The following is a 16996-nucleotide window of genomic DNA, read 5'->3' as shown; positions in this document are numbered from 1 at the left end:
AGTAATAATTAGTTCATTAGCATTTGAGTAATTGCAAAATCTCAGTAATTTCCATCTATTAACATTAGTGTTGCTATCCTTGTCTATCATCCTTGAATCAACTGTGTATCATCTTTGTATCGTCCTCGTATCATTTTTCAATTATAGTGTACTATCTATTTTAATCCAATAACGAAGCCATTTTGACGAGAGTCCAGCTGGAGCTTTAGAGCAACAGAAGTGCACTGTTCGACCGCCGAGAGTACACTAACCCCTTTGAGTATTCACTAGCCTCACTGAGGTGGCATGTGCTATGTACTAACTGACGGAGATTGCAGGGAGCAAGGGGAAATTGGAATATGCGCAGTAAATTTTGAACAAGCGCCACCGTCTGTTTAAGAGGGGGGTTGGGGGTTGGGGGTTTACCCACCTCACCTTGTCACACCCCCTTCTTGACATGATGATGTTTGGGTGGGTGGTTATTGTGGGAGGGGGAGGGGAGCCTCTCAAATTCCCCCAAAACCAACTGACCAAAAGTACCTAACGTAAACCACCGACAATATCATTTGTATATCCTGTATTTTGGAGGACCTAACCTCCACTTTGCATTGTCTGTCATACATACGTATTGATCCATTTGTTCATGTAATTATTTGAATTGTTACCATACATAGCGAAGAATAAGTGAGAATAAAGGGGTTAGAGAGGAGAGAAGAATTTTGATAAAGACAGAAGAAGGAGAAAGAGAAAAAGGAATGATAGAGAAGAAAAAGCTATGTTAAAGTTGCTTGAGTAAGGAAGGGTAAGGAGGTTGAGAAGAAGAAGAAGAAGAAGAGATGTGATAACCTGAATTCTTTTGGAGGAAACATTACAAGAAGATGGTTGATTAATTGATTGATCGAGCGAAGTGAGGTCTAAGATTCAAGTCGACGGTTTGGCATTTCTCTTAATGTTTAAATGTTTATATGTTTTTATGTCGCGCATTTACGGCGAAAGGCGGTAATAGATTTTTCGCCCCACTTGGATGTAATGAGCTGGTTTACGTGCGTCATATGGAGGCCGAAAGTGATTGTTTTCCGACCAGGCCGGTAAAATTTTTTCGCCACACTTGGATGTAATGAGCTGGTTTACGTGCGTCATATGGAGGCCGAAAGTGATTGTTTTCCGACCAGGCCGGTAAAACTTTACGGCCCTAGGGCTGTAAAATGTCCTTGAATAACAGCTGATCGTGTCCGATCTCACAAAAATCATAGAGAGATAATCTCATAATGACTGTAATAATCTATATAATTATGTATCGTGAATCGCGGTATTATGTCTATAATAATATATTTTATAAATTACTGTTCCATAATTTAATATTTATTATTGTGTTTTTGATATCAAACAATAGAATACGATGATATATCTCCATAGCCTCAACAATATAATGTTGGCTACATTGTCCATTGTCAGAAAGGTACGTATCGCAAGTATTTAAAAGTGAAGAATCGAATTTGAATTCAAAGTACAATAATTGTATCAATATTTAAAAGTGAGGTAGAGTAATAATTGTTTCTTTTTTATTATCGAATTCCACTTCTTAATGCAATACAATCAACAATAATAATAAGTAAATACGGTACAGCACAGATCTGAAGTTTAAGGTAAGCCTACTGGTGAAACTCAGCCTTGACTGAAAAATTCCTAGTAATTTTTCCGTAATTCATTATTAAAACTTTTAGATAATTTTTCTTCAATATTAAACCATATAGAGAAAACATTAGGCCCACTCAAGATTGAATCCTCGAATGTTTTCTCTATGATTTAACTATTTTCAAAGCAATATTTTGTTGTGAAAATGCCAGCAAACCGGCTTCAAATTTGCGCTATACTCTATTATTATAGTAGCCTACATAGCCTACGTTATCTGACTTAATTCAGAGTGAAAATTTTATTGTGAGACAGATAATAATATTAATTTTAATAATATAAGTCATGAGCCAAAGTCTGTTGTACGGTTCGCTTTTTAGGAGTGAAGTAAACTTTTTTAGAAGTCTAGTATTACAGTATTACGTGTATGCTAAGGGTTATCAGTCAGGCCCCATCGTTCAACAGTACGGAATAGCCGAGAGCGTAAAGGTGTAATACATCAGTCAGAACTCAAAGCTCAGTAAATAACAAACATGATCTAGGTTCGAATCTCGGTCAATGACTTTTTTTTGTCGATGAATTTCGACTTTTATTACCTATTTTTTATATTAGTTACCGTAATTTAAATTTCAATCAATTTTTTAGATATATTTTGAGACAAAACTGTGAAATATGCAATTATATTAATTTTTTCATCACATTATTACAAAATAGTAATGAAAATTCTATTCATCCATCTATCCATGATATTGCACCGGGCGCAAAGCTCGCACCTAATATTAATAGTATAAAAATATGGTCATTATTGTAAATTATTAATTAGTAATATTGAAATTAATTGACAGTAAAAGTTGTCATAACCAAGATTCAAACTATCAAAGTAGGCTGTTTGAATTTTATTTATTTTTCAATTTCTTATATATTGGGAAGTTTTTTTTTGGGTGTGGCGAAAAATAGCGTTCGCACCATGGGCAAAAATGTATTTCCGGCTCTCAATCTTTTCTAGTCCTCGGCCTACGGCCTCGGACTTAAAAACCGATTTCGAGCCGGAAATATCTCATTTTCGGCCCTAGGTGCTAAATATACTATTACAGCCCTAGGGCTGTAAAATAACCTTGAAGTCAGCTGATTCTGATTTGATGTGAACGTGTTTACAAAATAGTTTATGACACGGAATCAGTTTATGCTACTAGAATTGAATAAAGTTTTTGCAATAAGATACTATCATTTTATTTGGATGTATGAAATACAAATGAGATTTAAACTATTCAAATTCAATTTTCAGAGTATAATAGAATCTAACCTCAAACCTCCTAGTAGGCCTACAGCGTTTATCACGGAACATGGTGGATAAACGGAATCATTTTATGCTTCTAGAGTTCAATAAATTATTCTGTAATAATATACTATCATTTTATTTGGATGAATGAAATACAGATAAGATATAATATATTATAAACTATTCAAATAATTCGATTTTCAGAGTAGGATAGAACTTCTAACCTAAACTTCCGTTGACATTCAGATTGGCTAAATCTCAAATGTGCTAAAACAGCTGATCAAAAACTTTTCATTATTTGTGTTTATCATTCAATAATTGAAACATTTATAATAATATCATCTTATTGTGATTTGGAAGAATAAAAAGTATAAACTCAACCTCTTACATAATTGAACATGATCTTTTAGGTTATTTAGACAAATCAGAATAAAAAATAAAAATACTTGGACAATTTCTTGATATTCAGATTACCTCAGATTTGCTAGAACTATGACCTTCCACTTTTGCTTTCGGAAGTGCTTATAATAGACAATTATTATCATATATATATTGTTTATTTTTCTGTGTGGCAAAAAATAACGTTCTCACCATGGGCAAAAATGTTTTTCCGGCTCTCAATCTTTTCTAGTCCTCGGCCTACGGCCTCGGACTTGAAAACCGATTTCGAGCCAGAAAAGTCTCATTTTCGGCCCTAGGTGCGAAATATACTATTAATGAAATTTGACAGGTATGTTCCTTTTTAAATTGCGCGTCGACGCGTATATACAAGATTTTTGGAAATTTTGCATTTCAAGGATAATATAAAAGGACAAAGGAGCCTCCTTCATACGCCCATATTAGAGTAAAAATCAGACTATAGAATTATTCATCATAAATCAGCTCTGTCTATTAGACTATAATACTACCCGTTCAAAAACATCGAACATCTTGAAAATGTATCTTTCCATCAACGTTAGTAGACAGTTGCAGCCAAACCTGATAACAGCGCTCACACTCACATTCCGGGACGACACGTCACGGTACGATAGGGCAGAAAGCTCTATGTTTATTTAGGATTTTCTCTAGACATTTTGAATTGATAAATTATTTATTAATTTTTGAGAAAATATAAGAACAGGTCAATGTAGTTTACTGAGCGCGAATTCTACTGTTCACAGAATTACTAGTTAATATGAGGTGGAACAAGAAAAAAAGGTCCTCAAACGAAAGGAGTAGATGAGAAAGAAGATTCTGGAGATGGAAAGGAAACTCCAAGTACAGAAAATGAATGAAGCTGATTAGTGGAATAAGAAAATGGAGCAGAACGAATTAGGCTAATTGAAAGATATGATGGTAAGGATGGTTAGAGCTGCAAAAATATTGGGAAGGTAGTGGTGAGCAGGGGGAGGGTGAGAGAAAGATATATAGTGAGGGATGGTGTGTGAGAGAGAAGCAATGATGATGAGGATAAAAATGGAGGAGAATATTTTCATTACCGCTTTCCACTCATCTTTTTCCAAGCTGCGGGTTGAAAACCCTTCACTAAGAATTCGCACGCGCTCTATTCTTCGATAGCAACCAGCTGTTTACCCCCTCGGCCCTTCACCCATACCATCTCTACCACCGTTCCAGAAAAGAAAACAATTTCCCTGGAACGTGATAGCTCCTGCTTAACCCCCTTTCTTCTTCTTCTTCTTCTTCTTCTTCTTCTTCTTCTTCTTCTTCTTCCCCTTCATCTTTCTTCTTCTACCTCTTTCCCTCTCACTCCTCCTCTTCCACCTTCAACGTCTACTCCTTCATCACTCCTCCCATTCTTCTCTTCTCATCGCCTCTTCAAATTCATCTCTTCAAACCACCTAACAATCAACAACCCTTCATTTTCAGCGTTTTCTGAGTTTTCTTCTTCTCCTTCCTTTTCTTTTTCCTTGTTTTTGTTGTTCTTATATTTTCACTTCTTCTTCTCAATTTATTACTCATTCAGGTGAAGTTCAACAGCATAATCATCATCGTCATCCAAACAACATACTAGCCTTCCTAGAGAGATGAAGAGACAGTCAGAGTGAGAGAGAGTGACAGATGAAAAGAGTAAGAGATTAGATTAGATTTCTTTATTTATGTATGTTACAATAATTACTGGCGTATACACTAATTTACATTAAATGACGGTAATGCTAATTATTCAACGAATTTTACAAAGTATAAAAAATTAATCAATGAGAATTGCCTCAATAAATAAATTCTCTATTTATGTATGTTACAATAATTACTGGCGTATAAACAAATTTACATTAAATGAGGGTAATGCTAATTATTCATGAATTATACAAATTATAAAAAATTAATCAATGAGAATTGAGATTAACTGCAATTAGAATAACAATAATATAAAATTGTAATGTAACTTCATAAATCGGCGGTGTTTCAAAAAATAATAGTCGATTCTCTAAGAAGGATATGAAATATCCTTCCCATTAACACACAACCGAGAGAGAGAGAGGGGGATGATGGAGGGAGAGGTTTAGATGGCGAGAAAGAGAGTGTGAGTGACAGAGGAAGAGAGTGAGGAAGAGAGAGAGAGAGTGAGTGAGTGAGAGAGAGAGATTAGATTAGAGAGAGAGAGTGAGTGAGTGAGAGTGGGGAATATTTTTCATTTTTCATTTTTCATTTATTTATCGTCACATTACATCAATTTTTGAGTAACACTCATTTGACTGGTGACATGTCAATACTAGAACAAAATTATATCTAAAAGACTTAGTTCTAACTTCTTAAAAGTAAAATAAATAAATACACTCTATGATGTATCTCATCAAATATTTTATAGTGAGAGAAAGAGAGTATGAGAGAGTGAGTCTGGAAGAGAGTGTGTGAGAGAGAGTGAGAGTGGGGAAGATAGTGAGAGATAGTAAGTGAGAGAGGGAGAGTCTGGAAGAGAGTGTGTGAGAGAGAGAGTGAGAGTGGGGAAGATAGTGAGAGAAAGAGAGTGAGAGAGAGTTAGTCTGGAAGAGATTGTGTGAGAGAGAGCATGTGAAAGAGAGTGTGAGTGAGAGAGTGAGGAATATAGTTCATTTTTTTCAATATTACTCACTGCGGTGAGTGTGTGCGCGTGTCTCGTCACAACACTGCCCTAGTGAAGGGTTGGCATCCCCTCGTTACCTGGTTTTCCCTCCATTTCCATGGACAGTTCAGTAGTACGTATTTATGTGCATAGGATATGAATTTATGTACTAAAGCGTATATACGACGTTATGTTACTGAGTTTCCATGTTGATTTTTTCACCCTGTTATGCAAACTTGAGTCATCTTAACCCTCCTCTTCCAATCTTCCATCACTCTCTCTCTTTCCCTTTTTTTCACACTCTCTCACCCTTTCTCGCTCTCTCTTTTTTAACTCCTTTTCTTCTCTCGGTATCAATTCTCTCTCTCTCTCTCTCTCTCTCTCTCTCTCTCTCTCTCTCTCTCTCTCTCTCATATCATATACAGTTCCATCATTATTTTCTTAGTCTATATTATGTAAATTCATCTATAATTTTGCTGTATTGTAAGCTATTGTATATAAGTGTATAAGCCAGTATATATTGTAATCTACATAAATAAAGTACTCAATCAATCAATCTCTCTTTCTCTATTGTAACATATCGTAACACATCTCAAATATTGTAACATAAATAAATAAATAAATCTAATCTAATCTCTCAAACTCTGTGTATTCACTTTCCATTTTTTTCTTCTCCCTTATTGTATTATTTTCGTGAGCTTAAATTCGAAAGAAATTTGAATTGTAATTTCTCTTTCTTCCGTATTTGAAAGATTCATTTTTTTAGTTTTTCTAATTTCTATTATTTTTTGAAGATTTTTTGTTCTCAATCTTATCGTTTTTGGTTGTACGATGTTTTGTTTTGTTTTATACCTAGAATTGTATTGAAGGGTCAAGTGTAAGAGAGGGCCGGCTGCGCCCTAGCTTCGACCTCTCAGGTTTTCAATAAAGGCAGCCAATCTCTCTCTCTCTCTATTTCAATCTCTCTCACTCTTCCTTTCTTACTTTTTTCACTCTCTTTTTCTCCACTCTCTCTCTCTCTCTCTCTGCCAGGAGAAAAATAAAACAATCAATAAATAAATCTCTCTTGCTCACTCACTCTTTTGTTTTATCAGTCTCTCTTTCTTCTCCTCTTATCCTAGCACCATTCAAAAGTAGTTAGTGCTTTTATTCCTCATTATTTATCTATTATTTTCATTTCCATTCTATCTTCCTCTTCTTTTCCTTCTTCTCCTTGCTCTCCACCCAATTCATCATCCAAGTCTCATCCCTTTATCTTAATCTCTTTGATCTAACCTTATTCCCTACTCTCTCAATCTCTCGCTATTCTTTCTCACCCTCTCTCTTTCCCACACATTCACTCTCTCTTAACGCTCTCTCTCATGAGAGTCCCTGTGTCACTCTCACTCTCTCTTTCCAAAGTCAAAATTTGAAGGCTAATATTCTGTAATAATCTCTATCACTCTCTTTCTCCCTCCATCACCACTTTTTCCCTTCTCGCTCTCTCTCCCTGTGTCACTCTCACTCTCTCTTTCCAAAGTCAAAATTTGAAGGCTAATATTCTGTAATATTCTCTATCACTCTCTTTCTCTTTTTTTTTTTGTTTAAGGGTTGTGTGGCAGAGAGGACCAGGAGTCCTAATTCCGCCCTAATAAAGGCATAATCTCCCTCCATCACCACTTTTTCCCCTCTCGCTCTCTCTCTCTCTCTCTGTTGGTGGGGGAATGACAATTATGTTGATGGGTATACCTTGAACTTGTAGGTTGAAGTGGTGCATAGGTCTTTGAACCTATCAGCCCCCTACTTACCTTGAATGATAGCCAAGTAGTGGTTGTTGTTGTTCAAGTTTTGGGTAGTCAGCCACCCTTCAAGATGGTTGAATTTTCATTATGTGGTCTTGATAAGGTGGTTGAAGGCAGGTATTTTGGTTGAAGACTTGTGTGCTTATCCTCTAAACAAATATTAGTAGATGGGCATGTTTTTGGGGAATTGATTCAAATTATAAAGATAATTTGTTAACGTTTGGTACTCACTTGATGATGGTATAGTTTCTTATTTTGTAGTATTGAATTAGTGTCAAAGATGAGAAACAACAGATATGTGTGTGGAAGTATCTTGTTGAGCCCAAAAATTGAAAAAAAAAATAATAATTCTAATTCGTATGCTATAAAATGTGACAGTTAACGTTATTGTTTAGAGCTACTTGTATCTACATAAAAAAACGAACCTTTTTTAATTATTATTAAACGAAAATCCAAATTAAATGCTGTAATTCACCCCGAAGACTTCTGCTACTGCAAATATTGACAACAGGGTAAACAGCAAGATGGGAAATCGATGACCGCTACTATTCAAATATTATTTGTCAGCCCGGGAATCGAACCCAGTACCTCCTAATTTTTTAACATACTTTTTTTTTTAACGAGCGTTAGCGTATTCTGACTTTTGACTAACTGAAGGCCAAAGTCTTTGTTTGTATGTTTGTATGTTCTACAATAATTTTAACACGTATCGTTCGAACCTTTTTACAGGTAAAGTTCGTTGGACAACAAAATTGACTCACATCTTCATCCTTTCTCAGGATATAAAAATAGCATTGAAAGTGCATATGAGAAAAAATTTTCTGTGATTCATCATTCAGTTACCTGAAGAATTCATTGCATGCAATTGAAATAGTTATTCCATCCATTCATTCATTCATAACATCAGCTGAGGCTTTTTGGAAGTTATCACACAGACACATGATTTCAGCTGACCCATGATTCATGTGCTGACACATGATTTCAGCTGATTAATATACAACTTTTATATCTACATACTGATAAGGGTTGAGATATCAATGAGCGGTTTCCGCCATTCATTTTCTCTTGAATAAAAAATCTGGTGTGGTGCACTCACACAACTTTCCTTGCCGTTATGAAAATTGATCACCTGAAGCTAGTATTCACGCGCATCTCAAGTCTACTATTATAAACAAAGATCTGACCCAGCATATGACAGGACAATAACGCTGGATACATAGGAGGTCAGCTATCCCTTCATAGTGAATCATTTAATAGAATCAACAGTTGCCAACAATTGTAATTGAATAATCACATTTTCTCGAATTTCGAGTTTATTTTTAATTTCAGGTGAATATGTTACTTAACATTAATTGTAGAGATTTTTATGCTCAATCTTTTCCACTCAATTTTTTACTGTTTAAATTGTATCTGAAGCCTGATAATTGGGAATATAAAATCAAACTTTGCATAGATGGGGCAGAGCTTCTGAAATTTTTACAGAAATGAGACTCATGACAGTTGATCGAGCTTATCAATGACTATTTTATGTATAAATTTTATCAAAATCGTTGGAGCCGTTTTCGAGAAAATCGCGAAAAACCCTGTTTTTGACAACATTTTCGCCATTTTAGCCGCCATCTTGAATTGCATTTGATCGAAATTGTTCGTGTCGGATCCTTATAGGGGATGGACCTCAAGTTCCAAATTTCAAGTCATTCCGTTAATTGAGAGATGAGATATCGTGTACACAGACACACATACACTCATATACACACACACACACACACACACACACACACACATACAGACCAATACCCAAAAACCACTTTTTTGGACTCAGGGGACCTTGAAACGTATAGAAATTTACAAATTGGGGTACCTTAATTTTTTCGGAAAGCAATACTTTTCTCACCTATGGTAATAGGGCAAGAAAAGAAAAAAGAGAAATCATGTATTTGTGTATCATTCTGTATCCTGAATGTAATCATTCTGTATCGAAATCATATATCACATGACCACCTCCTCATTCAAAAATCAAAAGTGATCACCTATTTGCACAAATAAATGCTGAAAAGAATCTGAGAAGTTGAAATAAATTGAGTAATAAGCAACTTAATGAATTCATAACAGTGGAGTAAACTCATATAAAAATAAATCCATTAGAAAAAGAGCGGGAAAAATTTGAGCATTTGGTTTTGTCACCGACTCATCTGACTCAACGTCTCTCAGCGTTGGTCTGATTTTGAACCACAAACTGACGGTTGGATATCTTGCATGCGCGCCATATGGTGTAGCCTACCATTAGCCTACCATATGCCACCAATTAGTATCACTGCATCTCCTGCCTCTTTCTCTAAGCGAATCATTCACTCTCATTATTTTTATTTGATTATTTTTTGGCAATCTTTCAGAGTGTCAGCAATATTTTGAAAACACATTTAGCTAGTCTTATGAGTTATAGGAGAGCCTACTCTTTTAATGATGTATATAGAACCCTCTAATTTATCAACTTTATGATACTATTGGCTTGATTCTAAAGCTGCGTTTACATCAAAGTTATAACAAAATGTTTATAACTTAATCCTTCTAGATTCTCTTAGATTGAACGGAACTTGTCATATGTTCATCATGTGTATGATAAGTTATGTTCAATCTAATATAATCTATAAGGATTAAGTTATTAACATTTTGTCAATAACTTTGGTGTAAACGCAGATTGAAGTCACTAAATCGAAATTATCTCTAATTTCCCATTATAGTCTGCTGTAGGTCAGTTAAGAGAATGTACAGGAAAGAATAATAAGGGGATGTAGAAAAAATGGGTTGACCTCGACATTTGATTCATCTATTATTTAAGTTGTTTCAACAAAAATAAACTTTTCCTACAGGTACCTTGGAAAGTGACCATTTCTGCACTGATTGCAGGCCGCAAAGAATCACTATTCCGCTCTAGTGCGCAAAGTATTACTTTGCGTACTCTTAATACTTTGTGTAGTCTATTATCTTGCAGCCATCCCAATCGGCTGTTGACATTGCTGGCGTGTATTTTGAATGCGAATTTGTTCCATCTTTATTTTTTCTGATTTTCAAATAAATGAAAATGAGAACTCATTAAATTATACCTTTTGGATATAAATAATTATTCATTATTTCAAATAATATTTTTTTCATTCATAAATTGATTGAAAAATTATTTAGAGATTAAGATTTACTCAAAATTGTTCAAATTTCCAAATTAATTGGATTAATTTAATTTTGAATTTAAATAGATTATCGATTATTAATTTTCAATTGGATTATCAAGTTTAAAATAAATTGAAGTTGTTATTAATAACAAAATTATACAGACAAACATGTGATGGATTTCAGCTATCATTTTACCCATAATCAACCACTTCTCATATTCAATGGTAACTGTAGGAAAAACTTAATGGGCCATATGAATAAAGTTGAGCATTTGCTTATACTTCTAAAATATGGAGCATTCGCTTCATTTTCTATGAATAAACGTGAGCAAAACCTTTTGCTCATGCTCATCAAGAAAATAGTTTGAGCAGTTGCTCTAAAGTAAAAGCTTTTGCTCAAAATTGTATGTATAAACTAGAGCATTTGCTCAACTTTTGAAGCAAATGCTTCAAAAAAGGTGAGTCTAGTCGAGAGCAGCTTATCACCTTCTGCTCATAGTAAAATGGCTCAACTAATTCGTATGAGGAAGAGGAAACTATACCAGATACGATCACAACCAATAGTTGAGAACTATAGAACTCTTTTTAGATTCAACCATGATATATATCACCATTATCCCTACATAAGAATAAATACAAAAGATAGCTACCTGTTATTAAGATAGCCAACACAAAATAGGAAATAGGCATTTAAGAAGATGAGAGTGTAGACGATTATATGGAGGCTATTGATATTATAAGATTATGCTGAAGATTATTATACAGATGACATTTTTTCAAGCTATTATTTCAAAATTCTAAACTCAACTAACCTAAAACTCTATTCATAATCATAAATAGAAAACAGAGCAGACGACGCAAACTCAAGCGGTGCACCCTACTTGCATATTTAGCGCTTCCGTAAGCTATAAAAACAAATTAAGGCTACAAAAGCGAATCAGCTGATGAAAAATCTTTAAAATACTTGAGCATTTGCTCCAGAGTTCAGGAGCATAAGGTAAAGTTTATTCATACGAAAATGAGCAAATGCTTTTGCTTCTACCTTTTACTCATGAGCAAAACCTTATGCTCCATGCTCTTGCTCATGAGCATTTGCTCTGGTTTTATTCATATGGGCCATTGTGAAATACGTGCGCAAAGTTCCTCTGCTGCACTCAAGAGACTATTCCGCCCTCGCCTACGGCTCGGGCGTAAACGTTTCTTTCGGGGCAACAAACTGTCACTTTGCGCACTAGTTGCACAAATAACTATTTCAGGTTCATTTTTGTCTTAAAATTGGTAGTTTACCTATATTTAATCAACACCAACTTTTCAATGGATGATCTTATATCACTTTATGACATTAACAAAAATCAACTTTCAGGTTCATTGAAAACTTTGAGAAATGCACAAAATTTTTCCAGTGACTAAAAATCATTATCTAGGGTCCTAAGGACTAGATTTATGCAAAAGAATAATTTTTTTATCATTTTCATCATAATTCTGGACTAAAAGGGTTAAGATTAGTAGTTCACCTATATTTTGTCAACACCAACGTACCAATGGATGATTTTATCACTTTATAAGATTACTGTCATTACAAAAAATCTACGATCATTTTTACAAGGTATTGTCACGTCAAATCACTTTCTCACGTGTAGAACTTTAAGAATTGCAGTTGGTTTTGCTGGTTAATCTCGTAAAATAGTCGATGAAACATAATATTTACTAGCAGGTCTAAAAAAATGATTATATCCTCGTTTGTTTACACGCACAAATCCCATATCTTTCCATTATTTATTCCTGCATTCCATCATATTTCCACTTTTATAATCTATGTATACTTTCTCAAGTATGTGATGGAGTAGAGAATATGATTGTTACTTCTTTATCCCTGTATTTCATTATAGTGTTTCTTTTTAAGTGTGTGATGTCTCAGACGGTATATAGTTTCATTCCTGTATCTCGTAAAGCTGTTTTTACACCAAAGCTATGAACAAAATGTTAATAACTTAATCCTTTTAGATTCTATTAGATTGAACGTAACTTATCATACACAAGATGAACATAATATGTGTTTGTTAAGTTCCGTTCAATCCAATAGAATCTATAAGGATTTAGTTATTAACATTTTGTTGATAACAATTTATTACCATTTTGTTAATAACTTTGGTGTAAACGCATCTTAATAGTGTTTTCTATTTTTCAAAAATTCAAACTCTTTATTCAAATAAATGAACACACAAATACATCCCAAAGATTATTCCTTATATTTATTACTTTTTCTACTCCATAGTTCAGTTGTGAGTTGACTCTTTGAAAATTGATAGTGTTTTTGTTTTGAATGAATTCGTTATCGAGAGACACTTTTTTCTCCGGCGAGAGTTTGAACACATCTGTTGACAAAATTTCAAACTGAAATGAGTTGTGTTTTGATTCTTGTCAAAGTAGCGGCTAGGATTTTGGATTGTATCCAACTTTAATAATTTCTTCCTTTCTTTCCCACTCAATCATTTTCTCTCTTACTCTTTCTCTTCACAAACACTCACTCTGTCTTTTACATACGCTCTCTCTCATACTCGTTTTCTCACTCTCTCTCTCTTCACTCAGTTTTGGAGGGAACACTTGTGTTGCATAACTACGACTGACCCATTATCTGAACCTATTTTGGAAATAGAAGAAAGAGGAAAACTGGAATTATGTTTTATCTCATTATAATTTGTGGGTTGAGTAAAAGAAGGAACTCTATTGTCTCAATTATTTTCACAAGATAGTAATTTGTAAAGTGTGTGAATAAAGATCACCAATAAGGAATAAAAACTGTAAGGAATAATAAGGTTTAATAAGGAATAAAACTCATCGATGTATGTGCTCAAATTGTCTCTTGATCGAAAGTCAGCTCAAAATTGATCGTATTTTGAGTTCAAAGTCAACTTTATTGAGGTGGTATTGGAGCAAGAAAATCAACTCGATCTAGCATTGTGGTAATGGTAAATTAGATTCAATCAAAATATCGATAGATTCTAATCAAATTATTGTCAGGATTAGATCTTGGAATTAGGATAATGTTTCTGTTCAAACCCAATAATTTGTTTAGTGTGCTCCATAGTTCTAGTACAAAATCATCAAAGCAAAGTTTAATGAGAAGGCATCATCAAAATATTTTTTGTTTTTCAATAATTGGAAAACTATTAGGCCTACTACTTACTACTAAACTACTACTCATTATCAAGAGCTTCATCTATTAAAAATGAATTTGAATAATTCACTTCACTACCACATACCAATATTTTAAAGTTTTATATGTTGTGCATTTACGGCGAAACGCGGTAATAGATTTTCATTAAATTTGACAGGTATCTTCCTTTTTTAATTGCGCGTCGAAGTATATACAAGTTTTTTTGGAAATTTTGCATTTCAAGGATAATATAAAAGGAAAAGGAGCCTCCTTCATACGCCAATATTAGAGTAAAAATCAGACTATAGAATTATTCATCATAAATCAGCTGACAAGTGATTACACAGATGTGTGTAATCACAGAAGCCAGAGTCTATTGCTGTATTTCCATGAGGTCTATAGTTTCAATCAGGTACTTGTGGATGAGAATACTGCGTGAGGTCTACTGTTCACAGAACTACTAGTAAATAATATTCAGTAAGTATCATGATAATGCTTGAATGGAATTCATAATTTTAAAACAATGCCAACTGTGTACAAGATCTGTCGAAAATAGTATTGGTACCGTTCGCTATTGGATTCAAAATAGAGAATATTCTGGAAGTTGTTCAGCTCTCTCAGTGATGTCGTGAGTAGTAGTGAGCTCTCATTGGCCAGTGAGATAGAGAGTCCCTCCCACCAATGAGAGTGTCAAGTTAACAGCCAATCAACGTCAGCCAATCGTAGCTTCCGAATTTATCAACTGACTGAAACTGTGCTTCATAATTTTGAATGGTTTCCTCCTTTCTTCAAAAACTCCTTTTTCTCTTTTGCTACGTCATACAGTGATTCACAATGATTACAGCAAAATTTCATCATTCTCATTATATACATATATGTATATGCATATGCAATCATAGGTCAATAAAAGAATTAGAAACATCCAAAGAGTCAATAACCTATGTAGCCGGGAGACATTTCTGTGTTCGGCCTGCAAAACTGAGCTTCAATATTATTCTCATCATTACATTGGATGAACGTAGTGAGTTCTCACTGATGACTAAAGCCTGTTTCGATGTCCGGTTGTTTCTGGGTTTGTTCGACGATTACTCTAGATTGCTCTCATCAATTTACTTCAAATTTTGAATGTATGAACGATTATATACAGTTCGAGATTGTTGGTCAACGAAATTTGAATTCATAATTGAAACTTAACAAACAGAGTTTGTACGTCAGCACAGGTAGTGCTCCTACACCAATAAAAATGTGTTGATTTCAGCTGATCTATACCAGCTAGTGTTTTTATTGGTGTAGGAGCCCTACCTGTGCTGACGTCACACGAATGCACTACGGCTTTGTTTACGGAGGTAGTGAAAGAGCACGAGTCTCGACAACGGTAAGCTGATAGTGACCAAGTATCTATCAGCTGATTGCGTGCCGGCAAGATTCAACTCGCGTGAAATGAATGTGAATTTTCACAAGGTAAAAGGGAAGATTAGGTTAGGTTTTTGCTGTGAAATGGCAATAAAATGATATTATTAGAAATGTTCGATCAGTGATCAGTAACCGTTATCACAGAAAACGTTACATCCAAAGAGCTGATTGAATGGAAACGTTACCTGTGCATGCGCATCACGGTGCTGTGTTGATGGGTTTGTAAAATTTTGTAGTAATTTCATCATTGCAAATGGCAAATCAGCTGGATGATGATTGATGATGTATACAATATTCATTCTGATGAATTTCACCAATTCAGTGACTAATGGGAAAACGTTTTGTGTGTTTAGGATGGTGCTTGGCAGCGGGCGAGGAGGACACAATGGGTCCTATCTTCATAAAGGAGCCTCCGAACCGCGTCGACTTCAGCAACACGACAGGCGCTGTGGTCGAGTGCACCGCCCGGGGTCAACCCGCACCCGAGATCATCTGGGTGCGCGCCGACGGTACCGCTGTTGGAGAGGTGCCCGGCCTCAGGCAGGTACGCTATCTATCAAGCAAACTAACTATGAAGCAAGTTTTTTATGGCAAAAACCTTTCTTCCAAACTATTATCTTGAAGGCAAAACCACATGAAGCGTTTTTTCAGGTGTTTTTGCGCTGGCGGCAAAATCTGTTGATAAAGATGAAAAACAAGGGAAGAGTAAGAAGATGATAAAAACTCATAGATGATGAGAAAAAGGATGTATTGAAAGAGAGAAACGATGTGACAAGGAAAAGGAAAAACAGATTTAATAATTGCAAAGGAACCCTTAAATTACACAAATGATTAGTGACTGATAATGATGGTTGTTGATAAAGATGAAAAACAAGGGAAGTGTAAGAATATGATAAAAACTGACAGATGATGAGAAAAAAGATGCATTGTAAGAGAGAAACGATGTAACAAGGAAAAGGAGAAAACAGATTTAATAATTACAAAGGAACCCTTAAATTATACAAATGATTAGTGACTGATAATGATGGTTGTTGATAAACAAGTTGAGAAACAATTGAAAAGTAAGATGATATAAACTCTTAGATTATGAGAAAAAAGATGAAGATAAAGGATGAATTGAAAGAGAGAAACGATGTGACAAGGAAAATGAGAAAACATGATAATTACAAAGGAATACTTAATTATACGAAGAAGATCAGTGGTTGATAATGGAAGCCGTTGATTTCTCAGCGTTGAGATCAGCAAAGGAGAAAGCGCCACTCAGCACTTTGAATATTTTGAGGGCTTTTGTGGGGTGGCTGGTAGTTTGTACCGCTGATAAGGGAAGGGGAGGAGATCTTTTGAGGTTGGTTAAGTTTTGAAATTCGATTACGATTGGTGTTGACTGAATTGGAGGGGGGGATTTGTTGGGAGGTTGAGTGGAAGTCGCTTGAAGAAGAGAGAGATATAGAGATAGAGTGAGTTAGTGAGAGAGAGAGAGAGTGAGAGAATGAGTGAGTGAAAGGGTACAAGGGATTGTTTGGATAATTGAGTGAGAGGGTTTCAGAG

General features: G+C 34.9%; 1 protein-coding gene across 36 annotated transcripts in view; it reads left to right on the top strand.

The window, feature by feature from the left end:
• The window catches only part of LOC111045692 (Down syndrome cell adhesion molecule-like protein Dscam2), a 460637-nt gene that overhangs the window by 143019 nt on the left and 300622 nt on the right, over positions 1-16996 (top strand). For all 36 annotated transcript variants that reach the window (XM_039427609.1, XM_039427616.1, XM_039427618.1 and 33 more), the window contains exon 3: positions 15802-15992. In XM_039427609.1, coding sequence (XP_039283543.1) covers positions 15802-15992 — 191 coding nt within the window. The remainder of the gene's footprint in view (positions 1-15801; positions 15993-16996) is intronic.

Source organism: Nilaparvata lugens, chromosome 5, assembly GCF_014356525.2.
Source record: "Nilaparvata lugens isolate BPH chromosome 5, ASM1435652v1, whole genome shotgun sequence".
Taxonomy (NCBI): Eukaryota; Metazoa; Arthropoda; class Insecta; order Hemiptera; family Delphacidae; genus Nilaparvata; species Nilaparvata lugens.
Note: the sequence above shows the minus strand (reverse complement) of the source record. Positions and strands in the feature narration are given on the sequence as shown.